At 34.3% G+C, this 24,380-nt stretch overlaps 3 protein-coding genes and 2 pseudogenes across 3 annotated transcripts; all 5 read right to left on the bottom strand.

Moving 5' to 3' along the window:
• Positions 1 to 2,008: 2,008 nt before the first annotated feature.
• LOC116115003 lies at positions 2,009 to 4,939 on the bottom strand (annotated as a pseudogene).
• Positions 4,940 to 6,829: 1,890 nt separating this feature from the next.
• On the bottom strand, positions 6,830 to 13,615 carry LOC116115062 (short-chain dehydrogenase RED1-like). Its single transcript, XM_031401192.1, has 3 exons — positions 13,045 to 13,615; positions 7,503 to 7,662; positions 6,830 to 7,273 (listed from the first exon to the last, which is right to left on the bottom strand). The coding sequence occupies exons 1-3, from the start codon at positions 13,382 to 13,384 to the stop codon at positions 6,937 to 6,939; spliced, it is 837 nt and encodes a 278-aa protein (XP_031257052.1). The 5' UTR covers positions 13,385 to 13,615; the 3' UTR covers positions 6,830 to 6,936.
• On the bottom strand, positions 8,632 to 11,748 carry LOC116115063 (annotated as a pseudogene).
• Positions 13,616 to 13,763: 148 nt separating the features above from the next.
• LOC116115061 (short-chain dehydrogenase RED1-like) lies at positions 13,764 to 16,423 on the bottom strand. The gene is made up of 3 exons (XM_031401191.1): positions 16,066 to 16,423; positions 14,532 to 14,691; positions 13,764 to 14,236 (listed from the first exon to the last, which is right to left on the bottom strand). Exons 1-3 carry the CDS (start codon positions 16,406 to 16,408, stop codon positions 13,900 to 13,902), a joined length of 840 nt encoding a protein of 279 aa, XP_031257051.1. The 5' UTR covers positions 16,409 to 16,423; the 3' UTR covers positions 13,764 to 13,899.
• Positions 16,424 to 21,907: 5,484 nt separating this feature from the next.
• On the bottom strand, positions 21,908 to 23,522 carry LOC116115075 (short-chain dehydrogenase RED1-like). The gene is made up of 3 exons (XM_031401215.1): positions 23,079 to 23,522; positions 22,435 to 22,594; positions 21,908 to 22,244 (listed from the first exon to the last, which is right to left on the bottom strand). Exons 1-3 carry the CDS (start codon positions 23,410 to 23,412, stop codon positions 21,908 to 21,910), a joined length of 831 nt encoding a protein of 276 aa, XP_031257075.1. The 5' UTR covers positions 23,413 to 23,522.
• Positions 23,523 to 24,380: the final 858 nt, after the last annotated feature.

Below are 24,380 nucleotides of genomic sequence, written 5' to 3'. Positions count from 1 at the left end.
AAGCCCAATCAAGGTTGATCAAATTCTCAATTCTGTATGTAGCACAGACTTTTTTTTTTTTCTAAAAGCAAAATTAAGGTCTTTGGTCTAAGTGGTAATTTGATCTTTTAAGGGGAAAAAAAAAAGTGTATGCGTATTTGTTGTATATACAACTAATTAATGAGATAGAGAATGCAGATAAACATGTCATATGTACCATCAACCAATATCGAAACTTCAAATTTATAATATTTTAGATCATTTTAAATTCATAAACGAACTACGGCTTAATCATTTCAAGATTCATAAAATACTAAAAATAAAAATGGATTGGTGGGTCATGTGGTCATATTAGTAGCTATATAATTTTTTTTTTTATTAACTTGAAGGTACATAGTAATTATTTATTTAATAAATAGATGAAAATTTACTTATTTTGGTGTTCTGTAACTTTAAGAATTAGGCAAGCTTCAATGTGGATGTGGATAATTCAAATCAGTGTTTTGAAAATTAGATCGGACCAGAACCAGCGTCCTCTCTGGTCCGTTTGTTCCCTAAAACCAGAAATTGCAGTCAAGCCAGATTGACCCGCGGTTGAACCGTAGAATAGTGTCAAACCGTGATCCAACTGTGAGTCAATCCTGCCGAATTTTGGCATCATTTGATAGGGGTGGGCAAAATTTTAGGGTAGAACCGGAACTGACGGGCCCGGGTGTTGGTTCCGGTTCCTACCCGGAACCGGCCGTAACAGAGTAGGTTCCAGTTCCAAAAAATTGGAATCGATACTGTGCGGTTCGGTTTCAGTTCCAAAGCAAAAGAATTAGAACCAGAACTGAGAATAAGGACTAAATTGATATAATATTAAAGAATATGGGTTTTTTTATAGTTTGCATATGGGGTTTTTTGATATTTTACATATCATATAAATATATAAGAAAATTTTGATTTTTTTATCTTACTATCAAAAATCTTATTAATTTTCATTAAAATATCAGTTTTTTAAGCTATTCTTATTAATATTTAAGTTTCACTTATTACTTGATTAAGAAATTAATATACATTAATACATTTATGTTAAATAATAGCGTTTAAATGTTTATTATCGGTGAAAACAAACAATTAAATATTATAATCAAGCATCAAACATCATGTAAATATAAACAAATATATTATTTAATGTTTTGCACTTAACTGTTAGGGAATAATTGTAATTTTATAAGGGTTTATTTGTCATTTTAAAAAAATAGGGGGTAATTGATATTTTTCAGGGTACTCGGAACCGGAACCTGTGTTACAGCTTTCGGTTCCAAGTTTTTAGGAATCGGAACCGACGGCTCCGATTCTGATTCCGGTTTCGATTCCTTTGATTTTAGGTGGGTACCCGGACTCGCCCATCCCTATCTTTCGAGGGAGATAGTACCACCATAAGACTTGTCGGCATCTCCATAGCAAAATATCCATTTTCAGTGGTCACAATCCTATCGTTAGTTGCTCATCGTCCACCTATTGTTCGCACAATCGACGACCTTCCTTCTTGATTTCGACAGATTCGGACGCCGTTCGAACTCCCTGACACTACCATAACAGTCGCCAAAATCTCTACATCAAAAGCCCAAGCATTTTGAACTCCAATTGGTCATCGATAGTTGTTGTCGCCACCAGTCTCTTCGCGTGACTGCCCAGATCATAGGGTTGTTTTTGCTATATTTCAAACTTACAAGGATGCATAAAAATTTTGTAGGGGTGTTTTTGTTGGATTTCAAATCTATAAGGATTAATGCAAGATTAATGATGTCAAGATCTGACCGGTCGGTTGGACCGGGCATCCCAAGAATCGGGCCCTTGACTAGGTCAATGCCTGGTCCGGCTTTTAGAACATTGCCTCAGATACCTTAAAAAAAAATTTTACTTATTTTGTAACACATCATATATACCTATTATTACTTACATAAGAACATATAAAAGCTTAAGAGCTGCCATTGAATAAAATATGTCTCTCGCACTATCACTCTAGACAACCTAGAAGTACTCAACACTTGGTCATTTTTTTCGCAACAAAATCTTTAACAAAAAGGGGCATATGGTACATGATGGCCACGAAGGTGGAGTAAGGACCGGAGGAGAACCAAGCCGGAGGGTTGTTCTTCATCACCACTACCACGGTATCCTTCGTAAACACCTCTGCAAGGATCGATTTTAGGGTATTCATAGAGTCTGTTCTCTCTTTGATAAGTTCTTCAAATGGCTTGTATAGCTTCCATTCAGGCATCTAGTTGTAGTTGGACCCTATGTTGGAAGTTATGGCCTCAGGGACAACGTTGATGACATCAATTCTGAAATGCCTCAATTCCAATCTATACACTAGAGATAAAAAATATGACAATAATTTCATGAGAAAAGTGATCAGGCTCTATGGGAAGACCGAGTAGAATCGTTTCTTGGTGATCTATCTAAAGGTATCTTTTTGACGGTTAAGAAGACCGGAAAAGTTTTGGTCAAATCTTTTCTACTGTGAAAAGTGTTAGGGCCAAAAATCGTCTTGGGCTTGACGAGGCCCAATAACGAAATAAACATGTCACGGCCCAAGGCCTCAACCCAATCTCGATTGGGCATACGCTTAAAATCACCTTGCGACTTACCCACTCTATGAGTTGGGCTATCCTAGAAGTTAAACTAAACTGGGTTTCAGCCCATTAGCCTGCAACAGTCTATAAATAGGAAATCGGAATCCCATTCTATTTCCTCTTCTACTAAGATTTCAAATCTTACTCAAACTATTAAACTTAATCTGATAAGGTCAAGAAATCATATCTCTTTCATGATAGGGATTATCTCCCAAAATAGGACTTAGTGTCCTACTAAGATTCCAAATCTTATTTAAACTATTAAACTTAATCTGATAAGGTCAAGAAATCATATCTCTTTCATGATAGGGATTATCTCCCAAAATAGGACTTAGTGTCCTACTAAGATTCCAACTCTTATTTAAACTATTAAACTTAATCTGATAAGGTGAAGAAATCATATCTCTTTTATGATAGGGATTATCTCCCAAAAGAGCACTCAATGTCCTACTAGGATTCCAACCCCTTGGGTTCATTATAAAAACAGAGGCTCGCCCTCTCATTAAAAAAAATCTCACATAGTCAATCTACACTACTCAAAACCATCTATTTGCTCCTAAGTTCCTGCTCCCAAGAACCCGATGCCTCCGCCGTAGTCCTAGCCTCCGACAAGACTCCTGGTAATTCTTCTTCTCCTTAATTCTTATTACATCTCTTTCAGCCTTGTTGACTTGAGCGTCGGAGTGCCTACGACAAATACCACCTCGGTGTTTTCCGGAAGCTTCACGCTTGCCCTTTCATGTGTGCAGGTCTAATGGATTGTCAGTGACCTCAACCTCACGGGATCACACCCTATTTTCATGATGGTAGATTTTTTGCATCTACAAAAAGATAGTGTGATTGATTTAAATAAGAATGAAGTGATTATTTCTTAAGCTTTGCGATTACTTCAAATATACAAACCTTAAGGTATCAGAGAGTGAATAAAGAGCACATTTAGTTGCGGCATAAACACCAGCCCAAGGTGCAGGGAGGAATGCGTTAATACTTCTGTTGAGTGAAGCTTCAAACGGTATCGTGTTGGAGTAAGCAATACGCTGTCCTTTTTTGAAGTTTTTTTTTTTTTTTTTTTTAGTTAACTTTTCAAATAAATAATTAACGATTTATAAATGAATAAATATAATTTTTTTTAATTAAGTGACAGATCTTAGCCTTTGGTTTCAGTCTAATCCAACAGTGCAAATGAAGCCTTGAGGTCAACCTATTTAAAGCCGAAGTTACACAAAAACGAACAGTAGCTTTCATCCACTCTATCGTGTTTTTCCATCTCTATTAGGGTTTCATTCTTAGTTTGGTTAATCTTCAATTTGTGTAATTTGTTGCAATTTATCAGGTAAATTGTGGGTAGAAGAAGTGTTAGGTTCTTCTGGTTGAGACGCTTGTAATAGTTGTCTTTGAGAGTAGATTACGGGTGATTGAAGGTTGGGTAATTGTGAGATTTGAGTGGCTGTTCTTGATTGAGTTGTAATCTGTAATTGGATTGATCCTTATAGTGCAGTAGCCTCCATTTTACTTGGAGCTCAACGTGGATATAGTTTATTTTTTAGGATAAACGAACCACGGTAAAAATTGGCTATGTTCTTATTTCTTGATTCATTATTGTTTGTGTTGTTTCTTGAGTGTTTGCTGGTTGCGTTTGTTAGAGGAACATGTTAGGTTGAGTTTGATTGATTCTTAATAACTTCCAATATTTACAATCTTCCCCATTTTCATAGATGCCGTATGAGGAACGACAGCTTAAGCCAACCTCATGGGACCTATTAATAAAATTGAATTGTATGATCAAACAAAATTAAGTATCATTGTATGAAAATACAACAAAAACCCCAAACTTGTTAAAAAAATAGAACTAAATATAATAAACCATTCTCGATTACTCTCTCGATTGATTATCTGAATTTTACATCAACATCTGAGAATTTTCGTGAAATTAATTATCAAAAACATATTACCAAGCATCAGATCCAAAGAAACAAAATAATAAAATTATACGTACCATAAACATTGGTATTGAAAGTTCGCTCCATAGTTGATAATGGAAGCTCAGCAAGAGGGCTAACACATGGAACTCCAGCATTGTTAATCAAAATATCGATTCTTCCTAACTTTTCGATAACATTCGCTACACAATTTTTCACGTTTTCATCTGAAACAACATCAAGTTCTTGCATAAAGAACCTGGAATCATTTTCCAGATCTCTCATGGTTCTTTTTGACCTTCTTGTGGCCACAACATGACACCCTTTTGAAGCAAACTCACATGCCAATGCGTGCCCTATTCCTCCCTGAGAATACCCTGTGATTAACACAACTGGCTTCTGATCTTGAACCTCCATTACAATGGGTTATGAGTTTTGTGTTGAAATTATAAAGTTGAAGTTTGGATATAAAGAAAGTGCATGGACTAGTAGTTTCAAGTGTCAGCTTTGAACTGTCAAATTATATATATAGTAAAACCTCTCTGTAGTCATAATAGTGAATCAAATAATTTTATTACTATGAGGAGGTTATAACTTAATAAATGTATAGTTACAAAAATTATTATTTTGATTTCTTATTTTATAATTTATGTTTTAGTAGTACAATATTAGGATTTTAATTCAATACTTCAATTGTCTACTTTTCAAACAAATAGAAAATCATGTCTTGGAACAGGCAAAGATAAATGTACTTGATGAAATTGTAAATATAGTTGTTACATGACCAATTGATATGAAGCCATACAATTGCCAATGTTTTAAGCACGGCAAAATTATGATCCCTGATGTCGATGAATTGCAAGTTATAAATGAAGTGGATGAGGGGAATCAAAGAGTCATTACAAAATTGAGTGATGAGATTGGACAACTTCACTATATTAATTGAATGTATATTAATGTCTTCCTCAATCATTTAAATGAGTAATAAATCATGTATGCTTTAACTTAAAAAGAAATCATTGCTACAATTAGATAAGAAGAGAAATAAAATAGTCTTAAGGATGATAGTATGAAAATACAAAAAGTTTTGCACCAAAAAGCTCTAAACATGCTTGAAAAGTTAGCAATATTTTGGCTGCAACAAGAAAGTTTTCATGTTAGCGAGTTATTATGTACTTACAAGTTAAAAGATGTCACAAACAACTTTAAAGTATAAATCATTGTCCCAAACAACTTTAGATAAATATTTTATTTTATTTGAAACCTTTAATGTAATATATATAGCATATATTTTTTTGTTTTTTACAATATACAAATAATTATTATTATGTAGAGACAACTTTCCTTAAAACGGGAATTAGAAACATTATAACTTATTACAATAGAGAGTTTATTCTTATTTATAACTAATTAACTATCCCAAATTGGGACTATAATTTTTTATGACTATGTAGAATTTATTCCTATATAGAATATCACTATAGAGAGGTTTTACTATATATATATAAGCACAGCTCGAAAAAATCAGAGAAATTATCAGTTTTGATTGGTAACGTGTATTTGAATGTTATTCTATTGATTTATCTTCCAATTTTCAATATACAAATCCCTCACATTTAGGTTAGATTGGATCTTGTTTTCAGATCATTTCTAAATAAATTATACTGGATATCTAAATTGTGTATACCAAAGTGATGTATCCTTGAATGATACAATATATTATATTCATATTAAGAGGCACTCATTGATGTCAATAAATATTACTTAATAATTCTTTAAAAATATAATTATCAAGTTACACGTTAAACATTTAAAAAATCTATCTTGAATCTTGAAGAATTTTTATATATTAGATTATGGAGCATGCACAGTTATTGAGTTTTTGTATTATTCTCATGCATGTGGCTGATACGTACGATGTGTTTTTTTTTTTTACATAAATAGCTAAATAAATCACTTTGATTGAAGCAAAAGACAACATTTATTTGACTTGAAAACATATTAGAGTAATATATGTAATAGATTTTAGTAGCTCCTTACAAGAATATTATTAAACATTCGAACTTTCTGTATATAAAAGCAAGAACAGCGAGACTCTTGAAAAGTTTTTCTGAGATCCTAATATAGTATCATCTTAATAATGTTGTTGTGACATATCGTATTAATTAGAAAGATTAAGTGAAGGTTAGTTAAATATTATGTAAGCTTTTAAGCTGTGAAGACGTGTTTTGGATAAAAAAAAATTATATCATAATTACGATATACTTTAATGGTGGATCAATATTTATTTATTAGTTAATAGCATGATAATAATTCCTCAACAAGAGGACCAAAGTGACATAATATTATGATGAGTGACATTTTGAGAGCTTACAAAAAGAATCAATACATGAAACCTAAAGTAATTAGGTCACTCAACATTTCTTTGTTTTCCTTGCAATAAAATCCTTAACAAAGATGGGCATATGATACAAGATTGCCATGATGGATGAATATCGACCAGATGAGAACCAAGCCGGGGGGTTTTTCTTCATCACAGCCGCCACAGTATCCTTCGCAAACACTTCTGTAGGGGTCGTTTTCGATGTTTTCCATAAATTTGTTCTCTCTTTGATAGCTTCTTCAAATGGCTTGTAGAGCTTCAATTCAGGCATTTGGTTGTAGTTGGAAATGGCAGAATTTCCTATGTTGGATGTTATATCCCCAGGGACAATGTTAATTACATCAATTCCAAAATGACGGAGTTCCAATCTGCATTAGATATCAGTATTTTGAGAATAGAAGAAAAATGAATAACTCAATAAAAAATCACTTTAATCTCAAAGTAGTGGTAACTTGTTGCGCAGTTTTGGATTGCTGTAGCTTTCATACTAATGATTTATGAACGTCTCTACGACAAAAATGATCAACCATATAATAAAAAGCTATAGCTTGTTTAGTAAAGTTTATTATTCAAACTGTTTGTGACATATATACAAACCTCAAGGTATCGGTGAGTGAATGAATAGCACATTTAGATGCAGCATAAACACCAGCCCATGGTGCAGGGAGATTTGTGATTACACTTCCAACATTTGCAATCTTTCCCTTTTTCCTAGCTGCCATGTGGGGAACAACAGCTTGAACCATCCTCATGGGACCTGTAATTGTGAAGCGACATGGAATTGCATAATTGGAATACGAAATCGAAGTATCAATCTTTTTGCAAACAATCAGTATCAATCTTTCTTGCAAACATCTGATTTTCTAAAATTTGGACGTAGACTCTTGCTAGCAAGAGTTTAAGTCCAGATTCAGGTCCGCCTTAGAATTTTTTGTGTAATCATCACATTAAAGTATTAAACAAAGAAGAAATAACTATACTTACCATAAATATTGGTGTTGAAAGTTTTCTCCATAGCGTGTATGGAAGGCTCGGCAAGAGGTCCAACACAGTGGACTCCAGCATTGTTAACCAAGACATCAATTCTTCCACTTTTCAATAACATTTTCCACACAATTCTTCACACTTTCATCTGAAACACATCAAGTTCTTGTAGAAAGAACCTTGAATCATTTCCAGATCTTTCATGGTTTCTTTGACTACTTGTGGCTACAACATGGCACCCTTTTGAAGCAAACTCCAAGTGCCATGCATGTCCTATTCCTCCTGAGAGCAGCCAGTGATTAGCACAACTGGTTTTTGATCTTGAAGCTCATTGAAATGGGTTTTTTTTTAGAGAGGAGAGTGATGAGTTTTGTGGTTGAAGGAAAGGTTAAAGGTTGACTTAAAGAAAGTGCATGAAGAGTTGCTAAGGTGTCAAACTGTGAATTGTCCAAAATATTTTCTAAGCAACCTTTATTTGAATATCAATTATTTTTAATGATTCATCTTCAGTTTTCAATGCAAATCCCTCACCTTTAGGTCTGTTTTATAGATTTTCTTCATGTGATTGGAGCTTTCATTTGGTCCTGTTATATCTAGCTTCTGTGCTTATCAGCCTGATCACTTTTCAGCCTATCAATTTTTGGCTGATTTTTGTCTTTTATCGGTAACACCACTGTCATGATCGATAGATTATGCCAATTAGTTTATAATTATACATAAACATCATTGATGTTCAGTGTTTTCTAATATGGTGATACACAGGATATTTCAGTAACTGTGTAATGTTTTAAGTAACATTTTGTGATGGATGAAACAGACAATCCAGACAATGTAGAACTCAGCCTTTCATTGGCTTTCTGACAATAAAATCTTTAACAAAAGTGGCAATATGGTTACAATTGCCAGTGGTGGAGTATCGACCGAGGAGAACCCAAGCCTGGGGGGTTGTTCTTCATCACTGCCGCTACAGTATCCTTTGCAAACACTTCTGCAGGGTCGACTTTGATGTCTGCGAAAAGTATGCTCTCTCTCTGATATTCTTACAATGGCTTGTATAGTTCCATTCAGGATCCGGTTGTAGTTGGAACGGCAGTCTTTCCTATGTTGGATGTTATAGCCCAGGGCGACATTGATGACGTCAATCCCAAAATGTCTTAGTTCCAGTCTGCATTAGACATCAGAATTGTGAAGATATAATTTCAAGAGAGTTTATGAAGAACACAAAGTGATCAGCATCCTATTGAAATCAATCTTTTCGTGGAATATATCTACACCAAAAATCAATTTAATCTAAGGTATATTCATTCGGCAACAGATTGAACATGGAAAGTAACAGATTCACATACTAAAAAAACAAAAAAGGTCATGTTGTAATCTTACAGATAATTTTCATGACGTTTGGGTTATTAGAGCACAAGATTGGCGAAAATCAGAATGGTATCTGTGATATACAACCGTCAAAGTATCAGTCAGTGAATGAAGAGCACTTTAGTTGCTGTGTAAACACCAGCCCACGGTGCAGGAAGGTATGCACTAACACTTCCGACATTTACAATCTTTCCCTTTTTCCTTGATGCCATGTGGGGAACAACCTGCTTGAACCTCCTCAGAGACCTAACAGAATAGTAATCAGTCATGAGGGGAGATGATCTTGGAGCACTAAATGTATTGCACAGACAAATAAGGAGTGATTCCATCAGACAGAGAACATACAAACCCAGTCATAGCAAATGCTACTAGGACTAAGCGCATGAGATGAGCTGCTTTCAGAATGCAATATACCACACATGAAACTTTAAATCTACCAAGTTCTAAGTACACAGATAACACGCTCTCAGACATCAGCAGTATTTTCTACAATCCAGTAAAACCATTCTCAATTGATTAACTTACCTAGTTCAGTTAGAATAGTACGATTGACCTCAAAACCATCGCAAGGATCTTGTTTTCTCCATAAAAATCTCAATGATTATCTTACCTAGTTCAGATTAAATGCAGTGAGTTCCATATATTATACAGCAAAGTGCAGAAGCATTTTTCTTTACCGTCATGCAAATCTCAGTGAGAACTACTTTATACAAAGTTCAAATGACAAAGTTGGTAGAAAGGTGGACAAAATCAGCTCAAACTATCTTTTTTTCTCCCCTACTCTTACGGTAATAGTTCATTAAAATGTTATCAACAAAATGATAAAACTATGACCTCATCGGAAATACATTGAAAATCCATTACTTATGCATATCAAGTGAAAACATAGATTTATTTAAGATACTAGTTTCCCTGAAGGCAAATCGACCACATAATAAAATTTTCACTTGGCATGAAAGAAAGAGGACATTCAATAAGCAGCTGGCGAGAAGGCTCTACAAAGCTCAAGAGTAAGAATAATCACTATTAGTAAATCAGGCAAAAATATATATTAGTTCAAGTACGACCAAATGAAATTTGTAAAAGAAAAAGTTGTAAGTTCTGTTTTCCTTGACAGAGTTTCCTGGTACAACATGTTACTTTCCCTTTTCACTACTGATATATTTTTTCTCGTTGTAGTTGCATGTATCGTGCAGAACCATTGACTTCTTTATTCTTCATAATCACTCACAATATATATGCAATGATTCTCCATTGTCAGTTCCAGACCTTACACCACACATATATCACAAATTCAGTAAACACTCCAATTACGTAATTTTTTTTTTTTGGTACCCAAAAACCGTCCATCTATCTCACGAGATCAACAAGTTCTAACCTGATGCACTGCTAGAACCTATGACCTGGTGCTGATCATAATAACTAATTGGATAGCCATCGGATATAATATCTCAAGTACATCAACTCAGGGATACACAATCTGACAAAATCACTGCTTAAGTTTCAAATTACACATCACAGCCGTTCAATATCTATCAGTATAATCTAAACACCCAAACACAAAACCTAAACACAAAACTCATCTGGGCAGCCATCATTTTCAACATCCAAGCTATTGATCAGAATAATACAATTATATTTAATAGCACCAAATTTAAAATCACAGCTTAATCTTTTAATTACCCTTAATAGTTTTTCAAGTTAAAATCTTTAAGTAGCAATCTAAACCTATAAAACAAACATAAAGATTAAAAAAAAAAAAAAAAAAACCCACAGATCATATGACCACCCAATCCAAGAAACAACCACAAATATAATCAAACAAATTATAATGAGCACCAAATTCAAACTTCGCATAATAGCTATTCTAAATTTAATCCATTTAATAGCAATCTAAACATATAAATTCCAAAAAAAGAAACACTTAAAGGCAATGAAAAATCTCAAAGTTCAATTTTACAGCCAATTCCAAATCAATTAAAATAATTAAAATTTACATTACAGCATAAACATTGGTGTTGAAAGTTTGCTCCATGGCTGACAATGGAAGCTCAGCAAGCGGGCCAACACATTGAACTCCAGCATTATTAACCAAAACATCAATTTTTCCGAACTTTTCAACAACATTTGACACAACACTATTCACACTTTCATCCGAAACAACATCAAGTTCTTTGAGGAAGAACCTGGGGTCTTGTTCGAGGTCAGACATGGCTGTCGTGGACCTGCTGGTAGCCACCACCCGGCACCCTTTTGCAGCGAACTCACGTGCCAGCGCGTGGCCTATTCCCCCCTGAGAACAGCCCGTGATTAGCACCACCGGATGCTGCTGATCTTGAGGCTCCATTAAAATGGTGTGAAAAGTGGGGGAAGTTTCAAAGTTTCAGGCTTTGTCGTTGAATTCGAGGAGAGGAGAGATGAAGTTTCCGCGTACAAAGGAGGAAGATTCAGATTCAGTTGAAGATGACCATTTCAGACTTTCAATTACGGGGACGATTGTGGGCCGAATTGGGCCGGGTTATTATGTGTCATTGTTATATTTTACTCGGATCCGGATCTTTGTAACTTGTTTATTTTAGGGGATAATATCTAGCCCCCACATATTTTATTAAGTAATACTACAGTCATCGAAGTAGCGCACCGAATTCATACACTAAATGACGTAATAAAATCCTGACCATTGATTAATTTTAACTTAATATTAATCGACCGTCAGAATTTTATCATGTCATTTGGTGCATGAATTCAGTGTATAACCTTCAGTGGTTGTATCTTCTCCGTATTTTATTTTTAAACCTCACCTACAAGTTAGATAAGGGTAAAATTACTGTTTTTGTTTTTTATCTATATTTTACCGATTTTTGTAATTTTTTTTTGTGGGGATGGGTCCTCGCTTGTCCCCACCGTATTCGGGGAGGAATTCAAGCTAAATTTTCGAGGACGGAGGGAGTGGGGATGGGGATGAAAACTCATTCCCGAATTGATTTTGGGAAGGGGTGGTGATTGCCATCTCTGCCCCACCCCATCCCATCCCCAAACACTAAAATTTATTAATAATTATTAAATATTTAAAAAAGAATATTAGTATTTATAACAAATAATATATATATATATATAACCTCTCTATAGTCATATCGGTGAGACAAACTAATTTTATTAACAATTGAACATTTTAAATTTGATTGTGTTTAGAAATTTGAGTTTAGTGAAACTTTAATTTTAATAGAAGTACATTAATGGGTATTTAATTTTTCATTAATCTTTAATGTAATTATTAATTTTTTTTTTTTTTGTACAATTAAAAGATAAAGCTTTTAAATATGTATGTTAATATAATTAGTAACGGTTGAATGTAAATCAATTTTTAAATGACTTGGATAGAACAATATACTTATATATATACCTAAAATTTAACATTTTGCAAAAAGGTCATTAAAAATTATAAAAATAAAAAATAATTTATTTTTAANATAACACTTCCAACATTTGCAATCTTTCCCTTTTTCCTAGCTGCCATGTGGGGAACAACAGCTTGAACCATCCTCATGGGACCTAATTGTGAGCGAACATGGAATTGCATAATTGGAATACGAAATCGAAGTATCAATCTTTCTTGCAAACAATCAGTATCAATCTTTCTTGCAAACAATCTGATTTTCTTAAAATTTGGACGTAGACTCTTTGCTAGCAAGAGTTTAAGTCCAGATTTCAGGTCCGCACTTAAGAATTTTTTGTGTAATCATCACATTAAAGTATTAAACAAAAGAAGAAATTTAACTATACTTACCATAAATATTGGTGTTGAAAGTTTTCTCCATAGCTGATAATGGAAGCTCGGCAAGAGGTCCAACACAGTGGACTCCAGCATTGTTAACCAAGACATCAATTCTTCCAAACTTTTCAATAACATTTTCCACACAATTCTTCACACTTTCATCTGAAACAACATCAAGTTCTTGTAGAAAGAACCTTGAATCATTTTCCAGATCTTTCATGGTTTTCTTTGACCTACTTGTGGCCACAACATGGCACCCTTTTGAAGCAAACTCAAGTGCCAATGCATGGCCTATTCCTCCCTGAGAGCAGCCTGTGATTAGCACAACTGGTTTTTGATCTTGAAGCTCCATTGAAATGGGTTTTTTTTAGAGAGGAGAGTGATGAGTTTTTTGTGTTGAAGGAAGAGGTTAAAGGTTGGACTTAAAGAAAGTGCATGAAGAGTTGCTTAAGGTGTCAAACTGTGAATTGTCAAAATATTTATCTAAGCAACCTTTATTTGAATATCAATTATTTTTAATGATTCAATCTTCATGTTTTCAATGCAAATCCCTCACATTTAGGCTGTTTTATAGATTTTCTTCATGTGATTGAGCTTTCATTTGGTCCTGTTATATCTAGCATTCTGTGCTTATCAGCCTGATCAACTTTTCAGCCTATCAATTTTTTGGCTGATTTTTGTCTTTTATCGGTAACCACCACTGTCATGATCGATAGATTATCAGCAATTAGTTTATAATTATCATAAACATCATTGATGTTCAGTGTTTTCTCAATATGGTGATACACAAGGATATTTCAGTAACTGTATAATGTTTAAGTGACATTTTGAGATGGATAAAACAGACAAGTCCAGACAATGCAGAACTCAGCCTTTCATTGCTTTTCTGACAATAAAATCTTTAACAAAAGTGGGCATATGGTATACAATTGCCATGATGGTGGAGTATCGACCGGAGGAGAACCAAGCTGGGGGGTTGTTCTTCATCACTGCCGCTACAGTATCCTTTGCAAACACTTCTGCAGGGGTCGACTTTGATGTCTGTGAAAAGTATGCTCTCTCTCTGATAATTTCTTCAAATGGCTTGTATAGCTTCCATTCAGGCATCCGGTTGTAGTTGGAAACGGCAGTCTTTCCTATGTTGGATGTTATAGCCCCAGGGACGATGTTGATGACATCAATCCCGAAATGTCTTAGTTCCAGTCTGCATTAGACATCAGAATTGTGAAGATATAATTTCAAGAGAGTTTATGAAGAACACAAAAGTGATCAGCCCTATTGAAATCACATCTTTTCGTGGAATATATCTACACCAAAAAATCAATTTAATCTAAGGGTACATTCATTCGGCAACGGATGAAACATGGAAAGTAACAGATTCACATTCTAAAACAAAAGAAAGGTTATGCTATAGTCTTACAGATAATTTTCATGGCATTTGTGATTATTAGAGCTACAAGATTGGCGAAAATCAGAATCGGTATCTGTCATATACAAACCTCAAAGTGTCAGTCAGTGAATGAAGAGCACATTTAGTTGCTGTATAAACACCAGCCCACGGTGCAGGAAGGTATGCACTAACACTTCCGACATTTACAATCTTTCCCTTTTTCCTTGATGCCATGTGGGGAACAACTGCTTGAACCATCCTCATAGAACCTAACAGAATAGTAATCAGTCATGAGGGGGAAGATGATCATGGAGCACAAAATGTATTACACAGACAAATAAGGAGAATAATTCCATCAGACAGAGAACATAAAGAACACCATTCAATAGCAAATGCTACTAGGACTAAGCGCATGAGATGAGCGGCTTTCAGAATGCAATATATTACCAACACATGAAACTTTAAATCTACCAAGTTCTAAGTACACAGATAACACGGCTCTCAGACATCAGCAGTATTTTCTACGATCCAGTAAAACCTTTCTCAATTGATTAACTTACCTAGTTTAATCACGACCGCAAATAAAATTTTCACTTGGCATGAAAGAAGAGGACATTCAATAAGCAGCTGGGAGAAGAGGCTCTACAAAGCTCAAGAGAAGGAATAATCACCAGTTGTAGTAAAATCAAGGCAAAAAATATATATTAGTTCAAGTACGACCAAAATAAAATTTGTAAAAGAAAAGTTGAAAGTTCTGTTTTTCCTGACAGAGTTTGGTAAACAATGTTACTTTCCTTTTCAACTATGATACATTTTTTGTCATATGCATGTCTCATACAGACCATTGACTTCTTATTTCTTCTAATCACACAATATATAGCAATGATTCTCTGTCAGTTCCAGACCTTAAAAACACACATATATCACCATTTACAGAAACACTCCAATTACGTAATTTTTCTTCTTTTGGTACCACGAAAAACCATCCAATCTATCCCACGAGATCACACGAGTTCAAACTGATGCACTGCTAAACCTATGACCTTGGTAGCTAGATAACTGATTGGATAGCTAATCGATATAATATCTCAAGTACATCAACTCGAGGGATACACAATCTGCCAAAATCACTGCTTAAGTTTCAAATTAATCATCACAGCCGTCAATATCTACTCAGTAGTAATCTAAACACACAAAGAACAAAACTAAACACAAACTCATCCGGGCACGCCATCTTTTTCAAATCCAAACTATAATCAGAAAAAAAATCATCATATTATAATTAGCACCAAATTTAAAAACAGCTAATCTTTTAATTACCCTTATATGCCATTCAAGTTAAAATCTTTTAAGTAGCAATCTCTTACTATAAACACAAATAAAAACATTAAAAAATTAAGAAAAAAAACCCACATGATAATGAACACCAAATCCAAAGAAACAACCACAAATATAATCAAACAAATTATAATGAGCACCAAATTCAAACTTCGCATAATAGCTATTCTAAATTTAATCCATTTAATAGCAATCTAAACATATAAATTCCAAAAAAAGAAACACTTGCAAAGGCAATGAAAAATCTCAAAGTTCAATTTTTACAGCCAAATCCAAATCCAATTAAATAATAAACTTAAAATTACCATAAACATTGGTGTTGAAAGTTTGCTCCATGGCTGACAATGGAAGCTCAGCAAGCGGGCCAACACATTGAACTCCAGCATTATTAACCAAAACATCAATTTTTCCGAACTTTTCAACAACATTTGACACAACACTATTCACACTTTCATCCGAAACAACATCAAGTTCTTTGAGGAAGAACCTGGGGTCTTGTTCGAGGTCAGACATGGCTGTCGTGGACCTGCTGGTGGCCACCACCCGGCACCCTTTTGCAGCAAACTCACGTGCCAGCGCGTGGCCTATTCCCCCCTGAGAACAGCCGGTGATTAGCACCACCGGATGCTGCTGATCTTGAGGCTCCATTAAAATGGTGTGAAAAGTGAGGGGGAAGTTTCAAAGTTTCAGGCTTTGTCGTTGAATTCGAGGAGAGGAGAGTTGAAGTTTCCGCTTACAAAGGAGGAAAATTCAGATTTCAGTTGAAAAGGACCATTTCAGACTTTCAGTTACGGGGACGATTGGGCCGGGTTATTCTGCGTCATTATTATATTTAATTCGGATCCGGATTTTAGGGGACAATATCTAGCCCCCAAATATTTTAATTTTAAACCTCACCTACAAGTTAGATGAGGGTAAAATTTAGGGGTGTTCAAAAGAACCGGTTGGAATCGGAACCGGCAAGTACTCGGGGTTTGGTTCCGGTTCCTATCCAGAACCGACCATCAACGGGTGGGTTCCGGTTCCAAATTTTTAGAACCGTTACTGTGCGGTTCCAGTTCCGATTCCTATAGTTAGGAACCGGAACCAGGAGTCAAGAACCAAAAACCGAGACTAATATAAAATAAAATTAAAGATTAGGGGGGTTAATAAAAACTTTTGTAGAAAAAGTAAAGTAAATACATTTATATTTATATTTATATTTCATAACATTTAAAGTAAGTTAGTTTGACTTTTGAGAATCTACCTTTATAAAGTAATGGAGTTTGTAATTTTGAATTTATAATTTGTAATTTTATTTTTGTTAACAAGTGCCAGTAGGGGGGTATTTGTAAGTTTTTAAGGATTTTTTTGCCATCTTAAAAACTTTTGGGGGGTCATGAATTTTACAGGGTACCCAGAACCAGAACCGGAACTGTTGTTACGGGCTCTGGTTCTGGGTACCTAGGAACGGGAACTGTTGTTACGGGTTCTGGTTCTGGATACCTAGGAACCGGAACCGTCGGTTCCGATTATGGTTTCAAATTTCAAGGAACTGTTGTTACAGGTTCTAGTTCTAGGTACCTAGAAACCGTTGGTTCCTATTCTGGTTCTAAATTTCAAGGAACCGTTAGTTCCGATTCCTTAAAAAAATACAGGGTACCCGGAACCGAACACCCCTTGTAAAATTACTATTTTTGTTTTTTATCTATATTTTACCGATTTTTAATTTTATTTTTTTTGTGGGGATGGGTCCCCGCTTGTCCCCACCCTATTCGGGGAGGAATTTAAGCTAAATTTTCGAGGACGGAGGGAGTGGGGATGGGGATGAAAACTCATTCCCGAATTGATTTTGGGGAGGGGTGGTGATTGCCATTCTGCCCCACCCCATCCCATCCCCAAACACTAAAATTTATTAATAATTATTAAATATTTAAAAAAGAATATTAGTATCTATAACAAAGTAACATATATATATATATAGTTTGTCTATAGTCATATCGGTGAGACAAACTAATTTTATTAACAATGGAACATTTTAAATTTGATTGTGTTTATAAATTTGAGTTTAGTGAAACTTTAATTTTAATAGAAGTATATTAATGGGTATTTAATTTTTCATTAATCTTTAATGTAATTATTAATTTTTTTTTTTTTTTTGTACAATTAAAAGATAAAGCTTTTAAATATGTATGTTAATATAATTAATAACGATTGAATGTAAATCAATTTTTAGTTCTCATATATGACTTGGATAGAACAATATATATAATTTAACATTTTGTAAAAAGGTCATTAAAAATTATAAAAATAAAAAATAATTTATTTTTAAATTTGGCGATTGAGTCCACGTGGAGATACTCGATCCCCATTTGGGGATCCCGCCTCATTGCCTCATTGTCCAATCCGAGGATGGGGACACGGATGGAGATACTATTTTATTTTTGGGATAGGATGGGGATGACGATCCACAGCCCAACCCGTCCCATTTACCATTCCTAATTGTAAACTACCGTAACTATAGTACTTTTGAAATCCTCGGCAAGAAACACTATCTTGAGGGTGAAGATCCCATTAAAGATGAAATCTCTCTCTTTTTTTTTTTGTTGTTTTTTTTTATCTATAATATATAATAGTTTCTTAAGACTCAATTAACTAACAAATTTCAAAAAAAAAAAAAAAAAATTATAGATTTGAACAATAATTTCTTTCATTAATCTTCAATTTCAGAACCAAGAATCTCTTGGATAATATATTGAACTTAAATATTTCTTCTGAATTTCATTATATCAGAATTTTAAAAAGTAACATTATATATATATATATATTATATGAGCAATAATGATTCACAACAAATTACATGAGTCATCTACAAAGGATAGATTTGGGTGGCATTGGCAATGTTTTCCGCTAGTATAAAGCTCAACTGTTATTCAAATGTTGAGTAAAACACAGTTTTGTGTCCATGAATTTCCTGGTCTAGGCAAGGACGTAACTAGGATTTTTAGTGGTGGGTTTAAAATAATTAAATTTATAAATTATAATAAAATTTTATGGGGTCAATATGAATTTAAATGATGTCAAATTGTAATATATAAAAATAAAACTTTTTTTTTTTATTTTTTCAAGTTTGGTGGTTCAATAGAATTAAGTGATATCAAATTGTAAATATATAAAATATAAGCCTTTTTATTTTTTTCAAAGTTTAAGTGGTTCAATTGAACATATGTTATAGTGTGGCTAGTCCCACACTAGGGAAACCGATGGTCATGAAAAAGAGATCTAGGTTAATGGTTTTTTGTGCAACTCTTGATTTTTTTTTTTTTTTTTTTCAATTCATGTTTTAAAGGGGGCTAATAGTCATAAGTCGGGTGTAAAGATCACTACTCTTTAGTGGCTACATCCTACTGACTAGGGGAAACATGGTCATGAAAAAGAGATCTGCTAATGGTTTCTGGCAACTCTTTATTTTGTTATTTTTTTTTTTCAATTTTATGTTTAAACGGGGACTAATAGTCAATAAGTGGGGTGTAAAGATCCACCTTTTAGTGTGGCTACGTCCTTGCTACTAGGGGAACCAATAATGGTCATGAAAAAGAGATCTGGGTAAATGGTTTTGTGCAACTCTTTTATTTTTGTTATTTTTTTCAATTATGTTTTAAATGGGGACTAATAGTCAATAAGTGGGTGTAAATCACTACTCTTTAGTGTGGTACTCCCTACTACTAGGGGAAACGATGGTCATGAAAAGAGTCTGGGTAAATGGTTTTTGTGCAACTCTTTTATTTGTTATTTTTTCAATTTTTGTTTTAAATGGGACTAATAGTAATAAGTGGGGTGTAAAGATCACTACCTTTAGCGTGGTTACGTCCTACTACAAGGGAAACATGATGGTCATGAAAAAGAGATTGGGTAAATGGTTTTTTGTGTACTCTTTATTTTTGTTATTTTTTTAATTTTATATTTTAAATGTGACTAATAGTCAATAAGTGGGTGTTAAGATACACCCTTTAGTGTCGCTCCGTCCCTACTACTAGGAGAAACGATGGTCATGAAAAAGAGATTGGGTGGTAAGGGTTTTTTGTGCAACTCTTTTATTTTTTTTCAATTATGTTTTAAATGGGACTAATAGTCAATAAATGAGGTGTAAAGATCATTACCTTTTAGTGTGGCTACGTCCTACACTAGGGAAACCGATGGTCATGAAAAGAGATCTGGGTAAACGGTTTTTTGTCAACTCTTTTACTTTTGTTTTATTTATTATTTTTTTTTCAATTTCATGTTTTAAATGGGGATAATAGTCAATGAGTGGGGTGTAAAGATCACTACCCTTTAGTTAGGCAGTAGTTTAGCCCACGCGAACCCCCATCTCCCCATCCCTCCTCCCACCCCACGCACCGCGCCCACACCACCCCCCCCCCCCCCCCCCCCCCCCCCCCCCCCACCCCCCCACCCCTAAGCCCCTGTCTTCTATCTTAGATAGGGTACGTATATATTATTAACCATGGTTTTTAAACATTTAAAAGTTTTAGGAAGAATTTATAAACATATTCATTATTTTACTCAAGATTTTTAATCTTTTAATGTCTCCTATTTTTATAAAGTTATCAATTGTAAAAGCACTTAAAAAAACGTCTTGTTTGATTTAAGTTTTAGTAATTTCCTAGTTACATAATTGTTTTTATATTTAAAATGTGATTCATAAAAGTTTTCCAAATACAAAACTTGAAAAGAAAACAAAAAAAGAAGATTAATAAGAAGAAGAAAAGGAAGAAAGAAACTAACAAAGAACTCTCCAAAAGAAGATCAAATGGTAATTGTATTTGCTTTAGGTTGAGATATCAAGTAATTTTGATAGCTACCATGGGCTTTAATCTACTTTTGAGATTATGCATTTTGATTTACCTAAATTTCTTTAAATTTTTTGGTAATTGCATCTCTTTGAAATAAAAGTATAGACGAAGGATATTTTTTCTTTCTTTGACAACTATATCCTTAGTTAAAGTAGAAGATGAGGGTTAAAGAAAAAAAATGGTGAGGGCAAAAAATCATTTCCCTTTATTTATGAGCCGAACTATTGAACCCGCTAGTGGACTAAAGAAGTCTCAATTCTTAAAATACCCTTCATTCCATTTTTATTAATTAATCATTCCATTTTTTTCTTCATAGAGACCTACTTGAATTGATATTAATTCAGTAATAGAGTTTGGTGGAAAATCAATTGAATTCTTTCTTACCACCCAAGAAATTATTAATTAACTTAACTACCTTTGGGTGGTCGAACGGTTCGATAAAGATTCTTGAGTATATTATATAAGAGATCATGAGTTTGAATCTCTCATTGGGTGCTAATAGGGGTAGCCATTTAAACTCTTATCTGGTCGGTAATTTCAAGGTCCCAAAAGATTAGTTTAGGTGCGTATAAACTAGCTCGGACACCCCAAGTCATTAAAAAAAAATATATTAACTAACTTTAATTAGAGTTTGGTAGGAAATTTGTATCTTAGTTAAAAAGTTATAGAACATTATTAAAATATCATTTTTTTTCTTTGAATTTTCGGGTCAATTTTTTAGCTGACCACTGAATAAGATCGAAAACTGAGCAAATTGCATTGACTCTAACCTCCTCAAAACTTGATTAATTTTCTCAAGAAAATTCAATTTTTCCGGTAAAAAAAAACAATAAAAGACATGTCACCTTCTAGACTGTAATTGGAGATTGGAGATGTTCAGTTGTTGCTGGATAAAATTGGAATCCATACAGTTGAACTTTAAGCTACTTGATGGAACTGAAATTGGACCCTTTAGTTACTTTCTTGAAGACACTGTGGCTCATCTCAAATCTTCTCTAGTTTCTCATTAGCTAAAGGCTGCTCTGAATAGTTGTTAATGCTATGTAATTTTGTTGTCTGTGCATTGTTTAATTTCCTATTTCTGCATACTTTTTCAGTGTATTATTTATGGGTAATGAAGACTATGGTTAACTGTGAATTCTGCAGCTTTGACATACTAAAAGATTAATAGACATCCCTCATAAAGTATTGATTTATTGATATTTCACATATGTAAAACATACAGGTTTCATATGCGAATTCATAGAAAAAAAAAAAAAAATCGTTTAAACTTGTACAAATTTCAGATAAAAAAAGATGAACTCGATAATGTCATTTATCCTTTCATCATTCTCCTTGCAAGAAAGTCTTTAACAAAATTTGGCATATAGGAATATATTTCCACGAGAGTAGAGTACTTACCGAAAGAAAACCAAGCTGGGGGCTTGTCCTTGAACAAAACAGCCACAGTCTTCCTTGCAAATATTTCTGTAGGGGTTGCATTTGATGGTTCTTTGAAATATGCTCTCTCCTTGATAATATTTTCAAATGGCTTGTATAGCTTCAATTCAGGCATCCGACTATAGTTGCCGGCCGCGACATTTGCTATGTTAGACTTAATAGCTCCTGGGGCGACGAGGGTGACATGAATCCCAAGAGGATGGAGTTCCAATCTGCATTATTAGACATCAATATGATTAACTCATGAGAAAGACTCCGTGACAACAGATTCTATCCTGAAACCTTTTGTATAACGCTAAGAGATATTCGACGTGTTGAATTGACTAATAACTGTAATTAAGAATAGTAAACAGATTACTTTTTTATCGATTTCGAGACAATAGAGGAGATATATATACATACCTCAAGGTATCAGTGAGTGAATGAAGAGAAGATTTAGATGCACAGTAAACAGAGGTCCACGGTGCAGGGCTAACAGCACCAATACTTCCAATGTTTACAATCTTCCCCTTTTTCCTAGCCGCCATGTGGGGAACAACAGCTTGAATCATTCTCATGGCACCTATATATTTCATCAGTGAACTTCAAATTAATATCAGATGGGGAACACCAAATGCTAAACAAAGCAACAGTAAAAAAAAAATAATTAAAATTTGGTTGAAGCCACTACTAAAACAAACGTATTAATGCAACTATGGGTTCCTCATTTTTACCATAAATTAACCATAGAGAATATATATCCATTCATATGGTTTATAATATTATAAACCATATGAATGGTTTAGGGGATGACCTGAATCCTGATCATGGTGTCAATTATAAACCTAGACACATTTTCCTGTGGGTTTGATTCTCTATCATATGATGAATCCTCGTTATAATAAATATAATTATAGTGATTGATTTTCAACATATGAACTCTAGAAACACATTAAATAAATAAAAACCAATTTTAGAGATGAGTTCTATGGAACGTGATCTTAACAATAATAACAAAAAAATTTAGATAATGAACACAAAATTCAGAGAAATCATATTTTAGGCACCGAAAACATTGACGTCGAATGCATTCTGGATAGCTGATAACGGAAGCTCGGCAAGAGGGCCAATGCAAAGGACTCCAGCGTTGTTTACCAAAATATCAATTCTTCCGAACTTTTCAATAACATTTGCCACAACATTCTCCACACTTTCATCTGAAACAACATCAAGTTCTTGCACGAAGAACCTGGAATCATTTTCAAGATCAGCCATGGTTCTTTTGGACCTACTTGAGGCCACAACAATGCAGCCTTTAGAAGCAAACTCATGAGCCAATGCATGGCCGATTCCTCCCTGAGAACAGCCTGTGATCAACACAATTTGCTTCTGATCTTCCATTAAAATGAGATTTCTCTTTATATTTAAAAAATGATTGATGAGATTTGAGTTTCGAGTTGTTGAAGATAACAGCAGCTTACGCTGTAAAAAAAGAAAGAAGAAGAAAATGAGTTAACGTGTTCCAAGTTCCAAGTCCTTTAGTTCTCAGAAGAAGGAACGGCAGCGTGTTTCAGCAAAATATTATCTGCAAATTGAGAAATAAATGAATTGCCAACTCAAAGTTCCCAATACCTTGTAAGTAATCATTCGAGAATTCTTATCAACCACCCAAACGTAGTTTATTATCTTTTATCTTAAATCTTTGTTATTTTTAATTTAATTATCTGTATAAAAATGATTTCACAACTAAACTATCAAAACCTACCAAACATAATTTTGTGTTTTTTGGAAAAGTTTTTTAAAAAAAGTTAAAAAAAAGTTGAATTGGGCTGGTATTACGATATAGGATTTACAAATTCATAAAATATCCCTTATGTTTATTTTTTTACAAAATACCCCCTATAATAAAACATTAAAAGTTAACAAAACACCCCCAATCCACCCTTAAATACGGACAGCCGGTCACCACCGCCGGAGGATGGCCGGAGTCGCCGTATCGGCGCATGACTGGCTGGATCTTGCCGGTCGTGCGCCGATATGTCCTTTTTCGGCCAGATCCACGGTGGATCTGGCCGGCAAAGGCCAAATCTATGGCTGCCGTAATTGCTATTCAATGACGGCCAACAAACGGTCATCATTGATGGTCAACGACGATCGTTTGTTGGCCGTTGTTACCGACTGGTTACGGCTAAAGATCTGGCCTTTTCTGGTCAGATCCACTGTGAATCTGGCCGAAAAAGGCTAGATCGACGCACTACCGACCAGATTCATCCCGTAGTGTGCCATCCTACCAGATTCTGGCCATTTTTCGGCAGTGGTGGCCAGAATATGGTAAATGTGGATTGTTGAGGTGTTTTTACAATTTTTTA

This window comes from Pistacia vera, unplaced genomic scaffold (genome assembly GCF_008641045.1).
Source record: "Pistacia vera cultivar Batoury unplaced genomic scaffold, PisVer_v2 Contig73, whole genome shotgun sequence".
Lineage (NCBI taxonomy): Eukaryota > Viridiplantae > Streptophyta > Magnoliopsida > Sapindales > Anacardiaceae > Pistacia > Pistacia vera.
Note: the sequence above shows the minus strand (reverse complement) of the source record. Positions and strands in the feature narration are given on the sequence as shown.